Raw genomic sequence first — 20,605 nt, forward strand, 5'->3', positions numbered from 1 at the left:
ACACATTCCCGAGCGGCTCTGTGGTGTTGTCTCGTACAACCTTGGGCGACACAAGTGTAGTTGGTTGTCTCGTATGGGTCTGTGTTGACGGTGCGGGGGTGTAGGTGACTGTCTCGTACAAGTCCGAGGTGTCACCATGTGAGCTCCCGATATGCCACGTGGCGATTGACTGCGATTGCGGGGGAGATGCATGCTCTCTCACTCCTAAAGGTTTCATGCCTTCATTTGCTGTTGATCTCTAATTAGAACGCTAACCGAACACACGTCAGACGGCCAAGATGAAATCATCAAGTTAACTGGAAATCGATTTTGACAGAACTTAGAATTTTGACTCCATTGGGCTATTAATAACAGACCTCGTTTATTTGCGGGAGACGGCGAACTCCGCAGGTGACGGAAGGAAACCCTAAGACGCGGACCCTTTGCCTCTCTACCGTACGAATCCCTCTCCAATTTAATATTGTGGCGGTCGATCTTTCTCGTGTTCCTGTGGCTGATTTATTGGTCTTGCTCTATTTCCCCCCTTGCGTTCGTTGATTGCATTCGAGGGTTTTCTTCCCTGGATCGTCTTGTGCGCGTTCTTTCGATTTTTCTGCAGCGGTTTCCAGATGCTTCTTGTCTCGTAAAATCCTTTTTTTTTTCTTTTTCGCGCTTGTCCTATTTCGCGGGTGGATGTTGCTTTGAGCTGAATGTTGTTTCTGTTCGTTCCTTTTGTCTTGCCGTTGCAGGTCTTGTCTTAGTTCGTGATTTGATCGGATACTGATGGCTTCCAAGAGGATCATGAAGGAGTTGAAGGACCTGGAGAAGGACCCTCCTGCATCTTGCAGCGCGGGTTGGTTTCCTGTTCAGCTAATTGTGCAATTAATTTTATGATTCTTTTTGTTAGTTTTATTTGCAATTTCTTTCTGTTGTTAGCTTCTCCTCTGTAGCAATTCTACTCCGTTTGGTCATCATGCTTTTCTTGATTTTTCATGTAGATGATTCTCTCTCTCCACGTGTTCTATTGTTGTTTGTTCATTGCATACATTTTGTATTCTTGTTAGTATATACAGCGTTGCTGTGTTCTCTTGTTGCATAAGCATTTTCTAGGGAAAGTCTTTAGCTCAAACGTGTTGTTAACCGTGAGAAAGCAATATTAACATTTTGTAATTTATCCAGCATATAAAGGTACTTATGTCGTGGTCTATTCTTTTTTTACATAGCTAAGTGATCTCGTAGATGATAATGTGAACGCATTAAGCATCTTGAATATCATGCCCATCAGTAGGTGTCATGTTAGTGTTTGGCAGGCACTAAAGTCACAGTTCCTACTTATTAGTTAGTTACATAAATTGAATATCAAATGATATGTTGGTAATCCTTTGCTTCTCATGGCTTTTTATACACTTATTGGAACATGGATACTTCTAATTACTTGCTCTGTGTATTGGTTATATGTTGGATATAATATTCCTTGGATATTTCTTGGATACATGTATATGTTTTCTTTAATTATCCTAATTTTGTTAATTATTGAAAGGAATTGATATTGTTCACTTAGGGGGACACTTTATGAATACTTCTTTGGGAGATTTTTTTTTTTAATAATGATATGAATATATGATTGGATACATTATTTGTAACAAAAATTATTATTACTAATTAATTAACTATATTCATTTTTCATACATTATTATTACCTTGAACCTCTCTATATTCAAGCAGTATGTGACTAAAATATAATATCTTTTGATGAACAGATTAGGAATTCTGGTGAATTACTTATAAATATTTATCATGAGATATGACCATATTTTTCACTATGGTATATCAAGCTTTTGTAAATGTAATTATTTTATTCTTGAAGCACGTTCTTGCTGTCATTTCCATGTTCTTGAAGCCTGTTCAAAATTTAGTAACATGGATCAGCACAATCTTTTTATATTATTCAAAACATACATTCATATATTCTTTGCTTTTATACAATCTTATGTGTATCTAGACTTACAATTATGTTTTATAAGCATGTTTTCTGGTAAATGAGCTGCAAATCAGCAGCTTGACATTCGCTGTTGTCCCTAATGGAAAAAATAATATAGTGAAAGCTATGGTGACCACAAATAACTCACTCTTTGGGGCTCATTGAAACATAAAATTAGCCCTTATTCCGACATAGGACTGTTCAGTTTTATTAGCAATTTTAGATAAATTGTCACTAAATCTCGGTCTAGTTAGCAGCAATATGATGAAATATTGAATTCCTGTTCTTATAGTTCCATGCCTCTGATCCTTTTCCCTCAAAATGTGATATAGACATTCAACTTTCTTTTAAGGTCTTTAGCATGATATGTGAATCACCACATTTTCTTTGCAAGCTGTTAGGAATCTATTAATGAGAGGTTTGTCTTACATATTTGTTGATTTCATAGGCCCTGTGGCTGAGGACATATTCCACTGGCAGGCGACCATCATGGGACCAGCTGATAGCCCATTTGCAGGTGGTATATTTCTTGTGAATATTCACTTTCCACCTGATTACCCATTCAAGCCACCCAAGGTAACTACTTCAGCATAATCTGTGTACCTATCTAATTTCTATGTGATTATCTTATGCATGGAGACATTGCCTTCATAATGACCATTACTTTTACTATCTAACAGAGTAAAGCAATATGGTTAAAGGATATAGGCTTTGACAGTTTTGTGTGATTGTTGAGTTTTCTTGAATTAAAAGGAAAATCCTATGAGACAGTTAAAGTACTAGCTATTCTCTACTTTGGGAATTTTTGTGATCTTGTACCTGTTAAAAAAGGTTGAATAGGAAACATGTTAAAAAAGGTTGTCATTGAAATGAAACTGTGAAGCTGAATTTGTACTCGAGAAAGTATAGAATAAGAAACATTTTGCATTCACTAACAACTAGTTATAGCTCCTCTGGAGGATAAAATAAGGTAAATCCATTTTAAACATGTTCAAAGGATACCAATGGTTAGCGCAGTTGGATGAGCATTGCTGATTAAGGTTAGTTTTGAGAAACTAGGATATGAAGAACTAAGAAAAGTTCACTGGAATCACAAAAAGAGGTTTGATTGCTTGTCGTTAAATAGTGATATCGCTCTACATTAAGTTTAGTGGTGGTCCATGTACTTGACACAAAATAATTGCGACTTTACAGCTTGTTGTTGGTTGTTACCTATGGAATAAATGCTTGTCCTCTAATCCTTATAGTGATTGCTTCAAATGGTGCATTTCCCTGAATTGTCTCTAGATTTTTCTATGAGACATCCATATTGCAATATCTTTATTTCCTGTGATAGTGGAGATTCTACACCTGTTTCCCTAGCTTCGAGTAGTTAGAAATAGTGCCAGTTTGTGCAATATTTTTGGTTTTCTATATTTTCTCACTTCTTGTTTTTTCCCCTTTTTATGTGAAGTCCATTATAAATAAATAATGACATAAGAATATTGAGACATCATTAAAGGGAATATAAAAAGCCTTGTAAAAGATGTAAATATGTAATTAATGATGAAGATGAAGACAGTTCAGTCCCAACAAGACTAAGTGGAGAGTATTGTGGCAGAGCATAAATGTGAAAAGGGGATTCCTTGATCTCAGCATTCTTATGGGTTGTCCTATGTCAATCACTATCTACTGTAAGACCCTGGTTTTGTTTGGCCAAGAATAGCCTACTAACTGATGCGTCTTTAGCCCAAGAGTTCTTACTGGGCTTGCTGGAGGCCTAGAAGATTAATGAACCCCATAGTACTTGGATATCAGTGATCGGCCATTACTGTTACCACCGTCATGTAGATATTGGCTAATTCAAATTTGATTGTGTTGTGCCAGCTCATAACCTGAGGTGTACTTTACAGCCAGATGAAGGATGGCTTTTGTTTTCTAATAGGAATGTGGTCAAATCCATTTTGGCATTGGCTGATCTTTAATCATCTTGCAATTTTATGTGTGTTTTTGGAATGCTAATTAGAATCTGGTTTACCATTCACTGCTTTGCCAAAGTAGTAATTATATATGTTAATTTATTATGTGATGTTAACTAATCTGGGCATGTGCATGTAACTTAACATTGGTCTACAGAATCTTGACAAATTGAGTGTGAAACATGTAATCTAAACAGAAGCGATACTTGTTTTATGTGGTTAATATTGAATGAAGTCTAGTCTCTTTATGATAGCAATGCCACATGTCACATTGGGAAATTTGGTCATATAATAATTTTCAGGTCTCGTTTCGCACGAAAGTTTATCATCCGAATATCAACAGCAATGGAAGCATCTGCCTTGACATCTTAAAGGAGCAGTGGAGTCCTGCTCTGACAATATCCAAGGTGATTCTAATTTGTTTGAGCACTTCTTTCAGATATTGTTGCCTCTCTCAGGTAGTATGTACTTTCCCATCAATTTTGCTTTGAAGTTCCAGGTTAGTTAGATTTTTGGAATATAAACTGCCTGTGGCTAAGTTTAGGGTTAAGTAATGGTGGTTATGGACTTCTAAGTCGGTTTACAAAAAATGTTTTTGTCAATCTGTGCTGTGACTTATGTCACAACATTGGGTATCCTCTTGTAGATATAATGATTTTTGGGTAGGTAAAACAGGTGGCAACTTATATTGACTATGACATTGAATATGTTAAACCATGGGTTATCCTAGAGGTTTACAGTGGTATCAGTCGAAGTTCAAGGCAATAATGCTTTGTATTGTTTGGAATGGAGAAGAAGGCCAATGGGAAGAATGGGTTATGTCAAATTTGCGAACATGAATGTAAATGGACTCGTCATGAGTGAAGTAATAATGCTTTATATTGTTTGGAATGGAGAAGGCCAGTGGTAAGAATGGATTATATCAAACTCAGGGGGACATGAATACTGTAAATGGATATAGGTCGTAGCAGCGAGTAAATTTTATATTAGAGCTAGTTCTGCATTGTCAGTATTGTAAGAGAGTCACTTGAGTTGGCAAGATGTGAGATTGCCATCTTACAGTTTTGCTTCTTGACGCTTTAATTAAGGAAGTTTGGTAATCAACACTGATACATGCATGTTACACGATGTTATGCAGGTGCTCCTATCCATCAGTTCACTTTTGACAGATCCTAACCCTGATGATCCATTGGTTCCTGAAATTGCTCACATGTACAAGACTGATCGTGTCAAGTATGAGGCAACCGCCCGATCTTGGACCCAGAAATATGCCATGGGATAAGAATCCTCTAGCTGATGACCAAGGGTTGCTACTCGCTACTCCTCACTGGTAATAGCAAGACTAGGTAGGCTTGCTGCAATAAGGAGAAAAAAGACTTGGAAACTTTGCTGGGCAATTAGCAGTACATGATGTCCACCCTGCGTAATATTAGAATTACAATGATAAGCTATACCTTAATTGGTGAACCAACTTTGGATACAAACCATGATATTTACCACCATCTTATAACTTGTTCTTCTTTTATACTGATATATATATATATATATATCATGAGTTGCTATTCCTCCTGTGATGGTTGATTTGTCATCACTTCAATGTGCAGTGGATATCTAGATAGCGACAATTACATAAAGCAGTAAATTTATTCTAATGCTTAACTGAGGTCAATTAGGAGAAATGTATCATATTTACTTGTGCTTTCGGACACGTAGGAAATGACACGGTGCACATGATGTGATCCTGACACTGTTGCTCAGTAACAATGCAGCAATGGGCCATGTGTGTGCCGTAGCATAAATGGGCCACATTACCATGATCATGAATAACATTGACCAACGGCATCTACAAGTAGTCCGAATGCGACAACTGGGAGGTCACTGCCACGCCAGTGGTCTCACCGTGACCACAAGGTGCTCTGTCTATAATAAACGTTGCGAGATATGAAACAACGAGATCCATTTATTTAATACTGTCACGGCCACGTCTGACTTCCTTAGCGTAGACGTGGCGGTGACTCGATCCCCACAATCGTATTATTGTGGAACGCTAGATTACATCAGGATGCACCAAACAAGTATTTCTACGGTCCAGTTATACATCACCCAACCTCCCAGCTTTAGCATTTTTATACCATAGCACACCACCGTACATCATATCACACTGCAAGCACCACAGCCACAATCTTAGCCGCAGCCACCGGCGGCGAACCCAATCCTCAACCTGCCCACATCGTAAACCACGCTGTACGTCTCCTGCTGCTTGTTGCCGACGATCGCCACCCTCCCGGAGGGCGCGAACGCCAGGCACGTCGTCGAGCTATCCACGTCGATCATCACGTTCCTGGGCGCCAGTCTTAGCGTGGCACCCCCCTGGAACACCATCTCCACCGCCGGCACCGCCAGCCTACTTAGGCCCCCCTTGAAGCAGGTGTCGAGTATCGAGTACGCCGGCGCCCGCGGGTAGCCCCTCAGCGCTGCTGCCACCGCGCTGCTCAATGCGTCGTAAACGTCCGACGGGAGCCGCGTGATGACCGTCCCCGAGTCGATGACCGTCGGCGTACCGGTGTAGGCCGAAGACGGCACCGGCAGACCTCGACCGCCGACGGTAATGCTGGTGAGCCTGACGAAGTACAAGGTGTCGTCCAACGAGCTCGACTGCATGGGGGTGTATGAGTACTGCCCCGGTTCGTAGGAGCCGATCGACAGGTATCCGGTGGATCCGGTGGTGGGGAGGCAGTAAGAGAAAGAGTAGCCCAAGCTTGGCGCAAGCTGAGATAGCAGGGAGAGCCTGTTACGCGCCAGGCCGATGAGGCCGGCGGACTGCCCGAAGAGGCCCTCGTTGTCCTGGCCGCAGCCGAAGACGAAGTTAGCCACTCTATGGCCGGAGCCTAAGGAGAGCGTGTCCTTGCTCAGGTAACCGACGGAGAAGGAGCTGTCACCGTAGCTGGCCTGGTAAATGCAGACATTGGACCGGGAGCACGCGGAAGGGTTGAGAGTGGCGGACTCGAGGCTGTCGCACTCGGACGCGGAGCAGGAGACGGCGCGGTAGGTGGCGGAAGACGCGGGGTTGAATACGGAGCCCACCTGGGCGTGGCAGGACACGCTGCAAGGGGAGCACTGGAGCCAGGAGAGGGAGGACCCGGTGTCGACCAACATGACGTAGGACTTGGCAGGCGTGCCGAGGTCGATACGGGTGATGTAGTTGCCGACGCCGATGGAATTGCCAGGGGAGAGGGGGACGGAGATGGCGGCTGGCCGGAGGAGAGAGGACACGGGCTTGGGCATGGACTTGGTCAGCCGGGCGGCGAGCGATCGGACGCGGGCCTCGTCGTGGGACAGGATGGCGGAGAAGGGAAGGTCGGGGAAGGGGGCCGGGGAGCAGGGGCTCCTGGGGTGATGGAGAGTGAGGTGGAGGCCCGAGCTGTTGAGGTTGCGGAGTGGATCTGCGTGTGGCAAGGAAGTCAACGCATTACATGTACCATGTTAGTCAACACAAGCAATCATAAAAACGGTCGAGTCGCATATGATAGGTGTAAATGTGTTCAGAGGATAAAAGAAACACTACTATGACTTTTATTTCGTTCTCTCTCTTCTTTTGTTGACTTTTTTAGACCTGGTTGTCGACAACACAAGAATATATATGGTGGTTGACCGTGGACCCATTACTTGCACTTGCCACCATTTGGTCGTTTCCACATAACCATGTGAAGCTTATCTGTTGACCAGTCTTGAATGCTTCCTGGTCAACAGCCTGATCAAGAGACAGCTTCATCAATCGCTTGTTATGAATGGAATGCGAATTGCCAAGTATTGCAAGGAACAGAGGACCGAGGGAAGAAGTATGTGACGAGAAAAGTTCTCTCTCTTCCTTTCTAATACTACAATTATCAAAATGATGTTTGAGCTTCTTCTGAATTATCTAATTCCTCTCGGTTCGTAAAGCAAAAGAAAATAAAGCAGATGGAAAGTAAGCAGGCATGAAAACGTTGGAAGACATTTCTGAAACTTCCTACCTCGATAAGAACCTGTATTGAGTTTTCTTGACAATTCATCTCATCTAAAAGTTGACTGATCAACATAATATATTCAACACCATCATAAACTTTTTTGCCAGAGTGGATTATATATATATATGTATATATTGTGTGTGTGTGTGAGAGAGAGAGAGAGAGAGAGAGTACCCATGAAGTTGGCAGAGCAGGAGCTGTTGGGAACATCGTTCAAGGGAGATGATGCTGCTGAGAGCAGGAGGAAGAAAGGTAGACAGAGAAGCAATCCCATCTCTCCTAAGACCTGGACACCGGAAGGTACTTTGGTGCTCGGACATTGTGGACTCTATATAGGGATTCCAAGGTAGCACGAGGTACTTCTTTGGTGGTGGTGGTGGTGGTGAGAGCCTGAGAAAAGTAGCTTTCAACTCTTGAAAAAGAAGAAGTGGGTGGAACTTCAACACCATCTGAAAATTGAGGTGGATGGTGGTGACACCCACCCAATTGTAGCTCGACTGTCGTATCCTAGAAACCCAAAAAATACAAAGAAAAGAAAATTTGAAAGATCCCACATTATTCCAGAAGAGAAACAAAAAAAAAGGAAAAGGAAAAGGAAAACAAAAATCCTTTTTGGAGAACCCACAAGATTCTTTCTCCCTCACAAGAAGTTTGGCATAGAAAGGTGATCAATGAATTCACCAACTTAACACCCAACTGATTAGCAATTTAATGCATCCATCTACCGCCACTCTACACAGTAATTGCTACCACATTCAAGTGGCCATTGTCCACACTCCATATTCATGGACAAATTAAGGTTCAAAAGATGGAGAAGAAGCTCGGTGAGGTGACCTTTTCATTTCGGCATCTTCATCGACTTGATTGCAGACTAAATAAAGCAAACCAAGTTGCACTTGTTTGTATCAATCTTTTGGATCTTATGAACCTTACAAGCAAGTCCGCTTTCTTTAGATTTCATCACTGACCTGTCTGACTCCTCTGCTTGGAGTCCCTGAAAGGATCCATTTGTTTCGACATGCTTGGATTCTGAAATGAAAATATCAGGTAACTTTGCCATTCTACAATCTGGAAATAAAGTTTGATACCATATGCCTAGGCATGCATCATTATATTTCCAAATTGCTTACTGCATTTGGTGAAATGATCCATTCCATGCATCAGTCGTAAAGATTTCGTAAAATTCGATAGGTATCTGAAGCAGGAACCAATCCATGTGAAATGTTTGGTGGATACCTGATCGAATCTGAAGTGACAAAATAAATGATCCTCTCACAGATCACCAAACTATCACCATTTAGTTTCATCCAATCCGTGAGTAAATGCTTCATGGTTATTGCAGGAAAAGAATTGTTTCTTTGGCAGGAAAAGAACACTGAATGGTACGTACAAAATCATGTTTATAACTAGGTGATTGTAACTGCGATACCAATCGAAAGCTAAACGACGATGAAGAATGGTGAAAGCAAACATAGTCATGATGTGAGAATGAGTTCTCAAACAAGACATTTGTTACTGACCGATCCATGCATGCAGTCGACCGATGGTCAGTCAGGGCAGAAATTGTTACCGAGATGTACCTGTTGGCATGCAAATGCTTGAAGCAGGGAAAGGAAGATAGGAATCACAAGTTGAAGATGAGCATTGATTTAGACAATTGTGTTGCCATCAGTTAGCTAGATATCACTGTCAAATTATCAGCAACAGAGGATTCATCAAAGACTTGGATTACATGAAGCACCACCAGTTGCAGGCGAAAGACCGGCAACCCAAAACAAGGATTCCTGTGCTGGTTTGGCGTCTAAAATTAACAGATGAAGGTGAATCTAGCAATTTTATGAGGCAGAAGAATTGGTTGGCCTAACGGGATGTCACAGTATCCATGGCCTTGCTCAAGTGTTTGGATTCAAGACATGTCCAAGACAAACCGGACAAAGATATTTCTCGGCCAACTGACATAAATCCTAGAGAAAGCAAGTGAAAGCAGCTAAACAAGGCTAAGATGATAAGCAATCGGTGTTGAGTTTTTAGAATTAACAATTAGTTCTTGTATTAATATTGAAGATTACTTGGAAGCTCTGCAAGAGTTACTGGAGAAATCTTTGAATCTTGATCCAGAATGGCGTGCCAAGCCTCTATCTGGCACAGAAAACCTCTTCTTTTGGAGCAAAAGTGGTCTCAGCCTTGTTGATCTCAATAGCAATATTTATTCTTTTTATAGTTGGTGAAACAATCTAACAGAAGATACATGAAAAAAGATTATTTGAAGGGACAAGGCATAAAGATTACTTGCCGATATTGGGTGAGCATAAAGGTGGGCTAAAATGACCTCTTTTCCTCGTTTAATACAAACAGTAGTACACAGAAAAATAGAAATGGAGGAATATTTGATGTAAAGAGTTCATAATTGTTTTCGCTAGTTCGTAGCATTCAAGACATACAAGCACAAAGAGAGACATGTTGGAAAACAAGAAGAAAAGGTTCATCTTTGAGATGAGATCAGATTCATAGAATCTCCTTTCCGTCTTCCTTTGCAAACAAGAGTTCTAATGGAACATCGAGACTTCTTTGTGTTCTTTCCTGCCAACAAATTCATTACTCCACCGAGAGAACGAAGCTGTAGAGCTGCATCAGCATTACTGTGATGTGAGGTCATACTATAGAGCTAGCTGCACCCGTGGCCTGCTCTTACGAGTAGCTTGTGACATGGGTCGGCTAAGGCCAATCGACTTCACAAGGAATGTTCAGCTGCCTTGCTTTGTCAGCTGAGCTTGACATCGCAACCTCTTGACGCATGACTTGTATCGTGCAGATGTTATGCACATCACTGAAACAGCAGATCGTGATGTGACATGCTTTGACTCTGATGAGATGAGATGAGATAGATAAGAATTGCAGACAGGTTGGGGATCAGTTTTCTCCGAGAGAAGACTAATGTCCCGTACCCTTTCCACGGTAAAACAAATCAGAGAGTAACAGTCCAAATGAGATAATCTTTTTTGTGATACACCTTATAACATCAATGAATATAATATCCTCATTTATTTTTATAATTTGAAAGTGAATAAAAATTTAAATTAACTTATATCATGGTTATTTTTAAGCTAACTGCTTGGCTCGAGTAAGAATTAGTTTGGAGAACGATTGTCATGACCTACCTTAAGATAACTAATTTGTTAATTTTGTTAAACTTAAGTCAACAATCTAAAATATTTAAGTTGGAGTTCATAATGATACATGAGAACATTATAAATTATCATAAGTCTTAGTCTCCAAATATCTTCTCTAAGTTTTTATTGGGTTTCACGTAACGGATTCACAATATGTGTGTGATCCTTTAGACCCGACTCTTTTTGACTTAATGAATTATTATTCTCATAATAATTCACTCAACTTATCGACTATAGATGTACTAGGCCACTGATGGGGATATAAAATGGAATAATCATACTATCAGGCCATGATATGCAGCGGAATTAAATAAAATCATAATCAAATAAAACACCAAGATATATGTGGAAAATCCCTCCAATATGAAGGGTAAAAACCACGGGGCAAACTAGAGATAATTCACTATGAGAATAATGAATATACAAATCTCAATCTCTTGCCCGAAACCCTACCAACAATTACAAGAGAACAATTGAGATACAATGATCACGTCACTGTCCATAATATTTAAAACATCCCCAAGTAATCACAGTAAAATTTTACTATAGATTTGATCTAACCTGAGATAAGAACACTACTAGATGATTGAGAACAATCTCTTTGCATTATCCTTGTTCTTCTTCATTATTTCGGGCATAGTGCTATCAGGCCCATACGGAATCTACTCAAGTCTCACTCTAATCGGATTCTCTCAGCGAACTCTTTATCTCTCAATCTGAATGACCATGACCATGGATTTGCTTGAGTAAGAAAACATAGGATATATCTCTTGTGATACCAAGAGAAGATGAACCTTTATTGATACTTAATTATATTGTTTACCACTCTCGATGACCGGTTGTACTAGATCTGGATGTTCCAGACCTACAAATTTAGTATCAAAGAGTAGAGTACTCATATATGGTATCCTTGGTATCTCAAGTTTAAGGATCAGACATATAACTAAGACCACAAAATTGCTATCTGATAATGAGGTATCATTAACCATTCATCATTCCATGAGAGGATCAATCAACGAACTCATTCTCTAATGAGCACCTACATTGTATCCCTAGTGTCTTCACATGAGCAACTATGAGACCAGCCGCCTCCATTATATGGATAGGTATACAATGCACTAGTCTGTCCGGGTATCTCGATGTCCCTCTCGAGTAACCTATGACCGAGATTATTTAGGGTTTGTATTTAAAAGCGAATCAATCTCATTATCGTGATCTTATCATGATTTGATTATCATTGCACAGATCCATGGACATCACAATATATATAACATGTAACATCAAGTGAAAAATACTAATAATAATAAATAAATAGATTGTGCAGCACGTTACGCGTGCCATCATTTACGTAATTAGCTTGTAAGACACCTATGATTAGCACATATGACCGATTCTCATTACACAGATCCATAGATATCACAATATACGTAACATGTAACATAAAGTGAAAAAAATACTAATAATAATAAGTGAAGAGATTGTGCAGCACGTCACACGTGTCATCATTTACGTAATTAGCTTGTAAGGCACCTATGACTAAGAATCTTTAGGATTTATATTTATGGGTGTATTGGTCTCATTATCATGATCTCATCATAATTTAATTCTCATTCATAGATCCAAGAACATCATAATATATATTTATTACATAATATAAAGTAAAAAATATAATAATAATAATAATAACTAAAAAGATTGTGTAGTGTGTCACACGTGCCATCAACTCACGTGATTAGCTTATAGGGCACCTGTAAGTAATTAACATATATGATATGTTATTATATTGTTATTTGTTAGAACTCTCGTATTATCAACCTCCTCATCAGGCACATAATGCCTTATTTGGTAGGCTACCTGGCCATGTCATCCATTGTGTATATGGATATGTTGACTTTTGATCATTTGGTAGATGCTCTATGGTAGACTTGACTATGTTGTTTATGTGCTATGCTTCATTGGCTAGAGTTAGTTGCACCATGGTCGGATTTGATTGTATCATGTAAAGTGATGCCTCATGGCCACATTTGGTTAACCATCATGGTTTAGGGATACTTTAAGGCCATATTCGATTGCATCATTATCGAGTGATATTTCAAGGTCGAAAGTGATTGCATTATGATCGAGGGAGGTTTTTCATGATTAGATTCGATTGTATTGTTGTTGAGTAATACTTTATGGCCAAATTCTATTGCATTATGGTCGGGGATGCTTCGTAATCGAATTCGGTCATGTTATTAAGAGATACTTTGTGGTTAGAATCGATCATATCATGATTGAATTTGATCGCATTAGTGATGCGTTATGGCTAGAGTCGCTCATGTTGTTCATACCATGTGCTATTAACTTTTGGAAGATGATGCTTTAAAAGCGGGTGAACTGAGGTCAATGGAGCACCGAGACATGGTCATCACGAAGGTCCCCAATTTGGTGGGTGGAGTGACTCCAAATGCAACTATTGAAGTTTCTGTTGATGCCAAGGAGACCCAAGGCATTGAGACCTAAGTTTCTTTTTCATCGTATCCGTTGGATTCGCAGCATCATCTTCTCGATCACGATCAACGTGATACGGGACAGATAGGTTAGGTGCTCAGCATCGTCTCGTAGCAACCCATACGACACCGCCTGCATCGTTACCGACATGGGTGATGCGATTCCCAGTTTGGGTTTAGAGAGAGGAAGAAGATGGAACAGAGGGCTTCGATATCGGGACCCTTACAACACCAACTCGAGCCCGAATGAGTGGGCCTCGTCCAGTGTGGGCCGGTAACAAGTTTGGGTTCTGATCACCGCCGGTGAGAACATGGCACCCGGATATCAACGTTCTCCAAAGTCGAGAAAGCACCTTATTCTTCGACCGATGTACGGTAAACCCACTCCCGAATATTCGGACCCTGATATCTGCTCACCGTCTTTGAGGATAAACAGTTCAGTTCGAATAATATTGCAAGTCCTCTTTTCATGCAGCTTATGTCTGGTAAACTCACCAGCGTGTCTTCATACTTCAATTTCCACGTTATGAAGACTTCATTCCAAGAAAACAGAGCACATTGGACACTGTACTTCGAGTAAACAAAATCGTGGGATATCTTCAACATTCTACTTCACTGATGGAGCAAAACAATTCCTACATCACCAGCGTATCTCTAGAAACAAAAGTCTGGATCAAAGGTTTGATGAACAAAAGAACACAACATCATTTACACATCGATTCGGATACTTGAATCACAATTCTATACAACACACCTCAACATTGCAAACATTTGCAACCTCAAGGAACTGTTTACACTCCAAGAGGATGTCCTAACATTGTAGAGCAGAGTGTCGAAGAGTTGATTACCTGGATCGCTCAGTTAATAGATGTGGATCTCAGACGTATAAAAGTGGATATTACTGGTATTCACGGACTTGAACACCATGCGTCTCGTTAAGCTGATTATATACCAGGTGTTCGTAAGTTTCTCCACCAACGATCAACTGCAGCGAAAGTTGAATGATCCACTCCATATCAAATGAGAGAAGTAATAAATTGAATAAGCAGTAAGAATTAGTCTTAAAATGAGAACATAATAGCAACAAGGAACAAACCATGTGGTGTGAGAAACATAAGCTCAGACTGACTTCAAAAAGAGAGTTCGATAAAAGATTTCAAGAGCCAATCTCATGGCAGGTTCAATCAAAACTATCAAATTATAATTCTAATACAAACAATCAACTACTGTCTCTGCAATCACAGTGTAAGGTCAGCGTGATCCTTATATTATCGGTCAAGGGATGGAAAAGTATAATTGGTGAGAATTTAAATTCTTGACGATAACTGGAAAAATTCTAACACAGGCAATTTGCTTTGCTGGCAGTGGGTTGCCCAAACAGCACTTTGATTACAAGTCGGCAAAACAAGTGTTGGCACTCTGGATGTGGGGCTGTGTTACGACATAAGTTCCAAAAGATCCCACTTTCAAGAATTAACTAAATAACTCCAACTAAGGGTGCATGTTTATTGTATCGATATGATCTTTTTCAAAGACAACTTAAGATAATTTGGTTTCACACGTTTAAATCAATCAAACTTTTCCTTACATAACCCAATTCAACCAGAGGATTCTTTTGGATTTAATCTATGGATTAAATCAATCAAACCCAGTTTCAAGATCCGAGCTAACCTATGTATTTAATCAGATAAATTACTTGCAATTCAGGTCCACCTAAACCAATACAACAAATGGAGTCCAATTTGTTTCCACTATACCACCAATAACCAAACTCATTGGAACTGGATCTCCTGGGTACTCGACTTTCTTTCCTAGTAAAAGCTACAAACTAATTTTCACTTTTAATGGAACAAACTATGTCTAAATGTCTACTGGTATCTCCTAAAAAGTGAGATTTATCAAGTTCTGCAGTGTTGATCAATTCGTTGACCAATGCAATGCCAGATGGGTTTTCTGTTGTCTTTGGAGTGATAGCAGGGATTATACCATTATAGTTACTAATTTATTCCCAACTGGACAGACTAAACTGTTTGTAGATATGATGAGAGTTGTCAAAAAGATTTAAGTACCTCAAAAGTTTTCCGGGCTGTCATCTAACTGTTTCTCATCTTCAATATCCACCTCAAGAATTTCCTATTAGAACCAATCATGAGTCGTTGTCATTTTTATATCTGGTTCAAAGAAAAATATATAGCTGCCAGATGGACACATAAATTATAAGGTAACTTACGGGGATTCGATTCTTAAGATAATTACTGATCCGTTCTAAAACTGTGTTTCGCATGTGCCAAAATCGACCCTTCAGTCTAATCTTCACAAAAGGACCATCCAGTTCAGCAAGATCCACCTGACCTGATATACATTTAAGAGTCACTCCAACTATATATAAAGAACACCAACAGAATACACTTAACTTTCAATTATTTAGCTCACCTGTTATGCCAACTGATGTGTCAAAGAGCTGTGCAAACTGAATCATGTTAAAACAAGAAAAATGTTAGTATATATACGTTTGAATTTGTCACTTGTCATGTCAAAACAAATTCACTGAGAAATCCAAATTATATCTAACATGATAAAATACCATGAAAAGATTGTTAGGGAAAAAGTCAGTGACGTCTTAATCAACTCGATGTGGTTCAGGCCCATATGCACGAGAGGGATGAGGTGCCTTAAGCACTCCTTGGGAGGCTGAGGAAGACTCGGGTGTATGCTCCAAGGATGATCTGCACGAAGATTGAAGCTAGATGGGTTTCTCGATCCAATCTCTCTGACACTCAAGTCAGTCTCAACGAGACTAGGGTAAATTTAGTAAAGAATAACTGACCCCTATTATTGTGCCAAAGGTAGCTTTTTATAGTGGGTTAAAAAGGAGGAATATTTCATGGAATGTTCTTGGATGAAACATTCCCTTGTCGCCTTTTTGGACTGAGTCAAGTAAAAGGAGTGAGTCAAGTAAAGATCAAACTACCATGCTAGCATAACCTTGATCTGCAAGTTATTCCTTGCTTGCTTCTAACTGTGCAAGGGTGCCAGTGGCTACTATATACACAAGATGGATAAGGTGGCCACCACGGTGCCTCGAGCACTCCTTGTGAGGTTGAGGAAGACTCGGGTATGCACTCCAAGGATGACCTAAATGAAGATTAAGGTCAAATGGATTTTCCAACTCGATCTATCCGATGCTTAAGTAGTCCCGACGATGGTAGAGTAAATTTAGTAAAGAATAACTAATCTCGATTATTGTGTCAAAGGCAACTTAAAAAGAGGAATATTTCGCAGAATGTTCTGGGACGGAACATTCCCTAACCATCTTTTTGGACTAAGGTCCACTTGGCCCGATCATTCGGCAGATCCTGCTCCTCACCGTTGACTGTACTGCCATGTGACGAGCTGCTATTGGCGAAGAAAATTTCCCCTGCCAAAGACAAGACTACCAGCATTCCCTAAGCAACGCATCACTACGTGAGTCATGCTCAACTCAGTAATACACGAAAATAATCATCTCTCAGGAATTCTCATTTCCCTAAATAAACCCGGTCCAGATTTTCAAAATGTGATATATTTTGCTTTGGATGTCTTTAAAAACGGAACAATTTGATCCATTAGTTAAAGAAATTCGGCATTAGCACCACATAAACAATCTGCAAAAACCTAAAAAAGAAATGATTTTTCTTTCTTCCTGCTTTAGATTACTAAAAGAAAGCGGCACTTGCCTCCGACCTGGCGTCAATTAGGACCTGCCGGATGTTCTCCTCCGTCAGATCGAGAGGAGGGAGAGCTGCGGAGATCGTCAAAGAGCGCCATTTTCGGCTGAACGCCTTCAGTCTTGGAGGACGGAGGCTTGGATTTCTCAGCGATGGGATTAGGGTTCGGAGTTGCGCAATTTTGGGTCGGTTGGAGAGAGAAGAGAAGGAAAGGAAAAGCGACGTCGTCGAAGCCATCACGTTTTCGTTGTGTTTGCGAGGAGACGAGAGGAAGAGAGGGGGAGAAAGCGCTTCATAGCACACGGCTCATCTTATCCTTAGTGGACTTCCTTTCAATGGATGGATCGGGTAGGATCTAAGTAGACCCGATCCGATAATGGACCCGGTTCGAATCAACGCCCATTCCTCATTCCCTGTGTCTCGTAGTAGAAAAGGCTATTAGGAATGAAGGTGTTAGTTATTGTCGTTTATAGAATATATTCATTTTTCATGATAAATAATCGACCTTTCAATGTAAAAGTCTCAATTATTCATAAAAGTTTTGTTATCCCCACTTTCTTGATGTCCAAGTTACCCTCGTTTGCTAAGTCCCTTCCTTTTACTATCATTTTTCTTTCCAATGATTTTTTTTACATCAGTCCAAGATCGACATCATCGACGGAAACAATAACTTACAGATCAAATTCGTAATTAAGATATTAAGAAAGAGAGGATGCTATCAAGAATAATTCTCTCAATCATAGTAACACAGTATTATTGGAATGTATATTTTACATTTATTCTTGATAGTCAAAATTTTGTGAACTTTCCCATTTTGTAATCTTTGTTTGTATATATATCATTAAAAATTCAAGATTCTCATATGTCATTTCATTGTCTTTCAAAAGAAGCATGGCTAGCGATCGCGATGATGTTATCGTGGCAAGGATCCCCAGTGATGTTTTCGACTATAAAATCCTCCCACGACTCCCCTACAAGTCTCTCTCTAGATTCAAATCTATATGTAAGAAGTGGTATCACCTCATCTCACACGACATCGTATTTGCGCATGAGCAGTCACGCCATGGGTCACCCATCTCCTTCGGCTACGTTTACCAACACAAACAAAGCATCAACTTCATCCCCATCGACATCCCCGGGGAGCTCAACGTGTGCATCACCAACTCATCCTTTTTCTCCCTTCCCATCGGCGCAGAGTGCATAAGGATTACTGCCGTCGTCGATGGCCTCCTCTTGCTATTTTTGCGAAGAAAAAGTGACGAGCAAAATGATAGTATGTGCTCTATCAATTATCCGGATGCGATCGGCAAATTCCATTATGTGTGGAATTTAGTAACCAAAGAAGGCCATGTCATCCCGAAAACCGATCGTCATTGCTGGTTTGTCGGACTTGCCTTCGATCCTTGGATCACTCCAGCTTGTTACAAACTAGTAAATCTCGTACAACAACGAAAAGGGATCCGAGAAGAGTTCTCTTTCGATGTTTACTCCTCTCGCACTGGAAAGTGGACTATGTCCGATCACAAGTTTGTCATCCCTAAAGGCACAAGAACATTGTGGAATATATTTTGTGCAGGTCGAATCATATATTGGGCTAGCAATCCCTACGTACTGTGGTTTGACGTGGAGAAGGATGTTGCAGGTTACACACTGCTACCGCAGCTCGAAGCTTTGGGGGGGTCCCGACATGTGCCTGGGGCGACGAATGATGGAATTTTGACGAGCACTCAAATGTTGCAACACAGTGCAATAACAATATGGATGATGAGCGAGGATGGAGATTGGGTCAAGAAAGTTTCCTTAGAGAATGTGCCCAAAGTATCATCAGAATTCAAGCTATTCATACCCCTCCCATTCACGGGAGGTGATAGGATTTATATGGAGATGTTATCGTATTGCATGAGTAAAAGAATATTGGTTTGTTATAATATCAACACCCGAGAGATGACGATGATCGGTGAGATGAAGGATGTCTGGCCACCATCCAAATGCTTATACATAGATTACAATCGTATTGCTAGATTAGGTAGCCTTGGTGTTACAGAATGTTGAGTTTCTTGTCCAGGCTTAATCTACACTTGTTTGAGTCTGTAATTTAGTTTACAGTATTGGAACGTCATTGACTTGTTATTTTTGACTCTTTTTCTTTAGTATTAGACTTGGTTCTTTCTCAAATGTATTCATTTTTCCATATTAGACAGCATTAGTATCTCAAAATATTGACTTCTTTAACTCATGTGCTTATATTTTGATTTGATTTTAGGTAAGAACTTGTATTTAATTGTTGATCTTTGGAGTGGAGTGGAGTGGAGTGTCCTTTGTTGTGTTAGAGCCCAAAGTCCCAAAAGTGATTAGAGATTCAACAAAGATGTCAGTGGTTGTTTCTATAGAAAAGTTTGGTGAAAGAAACAATTTCACCTTATGAAAAATAAGGTGGAGAAGATGTTGTTTAGCAAAAACATTGAATGAACAAACAAACAAGTTGAAAATACAAGCTTGAAAGGAACTTGAGATAGATAAATATTTGGACATTGTGTTTAGATTAATAAGTATTTTAGGATTTCTAGAACAAATATTATTGGAGTATAAGGAATCCAGAAGACATTTTTATAAAGGAAATTATTATAAACAAATATTATTAGGATTTCTAAATTATCAAATTATTGTTTCATAATAATAATAATTATTATATGAATCCTTTATCTTTTTCCACGGAAGAACAATTCATCATCGATTGGTTAACAAAAGAATCGATTACTTGTGTCGACCAATTGAAGATATTAAAATGCATTCTATTTATAGTCGACAACCAGTCATCTTTGGTGCGGTGCATGAAAACCAATACTTCAATTCCTCCTCTCTTCTAATTCTTGAATGATGATGATGATTAAACTATTATACTTCAACTAAGCATAAGTTTCTGCAGATCAAAATTACGTGCAGAAATGTGAATATATTTTGTTTCCTCGACCATATTTTTTTTCTGCTTAACCAACATAATAAGAATGCAGCTTAAACTCAGGAAGCCTACTTTGGCTGACTACCATCTCTTCTCCATGTAAACCCACCTTTAATAATAAAAAATAAAAAATAAACATTTTTTATTGCTTCTTGATCACGTTTTGCCTACTTCTGTGGCATTTATTTTTGTGTGTATGTTTGGTGGTAAAAGAAAAAGATATTAGGAATGAAGATATTAAGATATTAGTTCTTGTCGTTTATAGAATTTATTTGTTTTTCATGATAAATAGTCGACCTTTCAATCTAAAGGTCTCAATTATTCATAAAATTTTTGTTATCCCCACTTTCTTGAT

The 20,605-nt window shown here is 39.6% G+C and overlaps 3 protein-coding genes across 6 annotated transcripts; 1 reads left to right on the top strand and 2 right to left on the bottom strand.

Annotated features, from left to right (window-relative positions):
* Positions 1 to 304: 304 nt before the first annotated feature.
* Positions 305 to 5,487, top strand: LOC103989971 (ubiquitin-conjugating enzyme E2-17 kDa-like). Of its 4 annotated transcripts, none has more exons than XM_009408953.3 (5): positions 305 to 435; positions 729 to 832; positions 2,409 to 2,536; positions 4,221 to 4,325; positions 5,057 to 5,487. In XM_009408953.3, exons 2-5 carry the CDS (start codon positions 763 to 765, stop codon positions 5,198 to 5,200), a joined length of 447 nt encoding a protein of 148 aa, XP_009407228.1. In that variant the 5' UTR covers positions 305 to 435; positions 729 to 762; the 3' UTR covers positions 5,201 to 5,487. The 4 variants fall into 4 exon arrangements, with proteins under 4 accessions (XP_009407228.1, XP_009407230.1, XP_009407229.1 ...); XM_009408955.3 differs by having other exon boundaries at positions 349 to 435; positions 741 to 832; XM_009408954.3 differs by lacking the exon at positions 305 to 435 and adding an exon at positions 486 to 622.
* Positions 5,488 to 5,860: 373 nt separating this feature from the next.
* On the bottom strand, positions 5,861 to 8,299 carry LOC135615970 (aspartyl protease family protein At5g10770-like). The gene is made up of 2 exons (XM_065115105.1): positions 8,100 to 8,299; positions 5,861 to 7,361 (listed from the first exon to the last, which is right to left on the bottom strand). The coding sequence occupies exons 1-2, from the start codon at positions 8,197 to 8,199 to the stop codon at positions 6,103 to 6,105; spliced, it is 1,359 nt and encodes a 452-aa protein (XP_064971177.1). The 5' UTR covers positions 8,200 to 8,299; the 3' UTR covers positions 5,861 to 6,102.
* Positions 8,300 to 14,155: 5,856 nt separating this feature from the next.
* Positions 14,156 to 17,577, bottom strand: LOC103989969 (uncharacterized). The gene is made up of 5 exons (XM_009408951.3): positions 17,301 to 17,577; positions 16,018 to 16,054; positions 15,815 to 15,936; positions 15,654 to 15,717; positions 14,156 to 14,569 (listed from the first exon to the last, which is right to left on the bottom strand). The coding sequence occupies exons 1-4, from the start codon at positions 17,526 to 17,528 to the stop codon at positions 15,655 to 15,657; spliced, it is 450 nt and encodes a 149-aa protein (XP_009407226.2). The 5' UTR covers positions 17,529 to 17,577; the 3' UTR covers positions 14,156 to 14,569; position 15,654.
* Positions 17,578 to 20,605: the final 3,028 nt, after the last annotated feature.

The sequence above is a fragment of the Musa acuminata genome, chromosome BXJ2-6, assembly GCF_036884655.1.
Source record: "Musa acuminata AAA Group cultivar baxijiao chromosome BXJ2-6, Cavendish_Baxijiao_AAA, whole genome shotgun sequence".
NCBI lineage: Eukaryota > Viridiplantae > Streptophyta > Magnoliopsida > Zingiberales > Musaceae > Musa > Musa acuminata.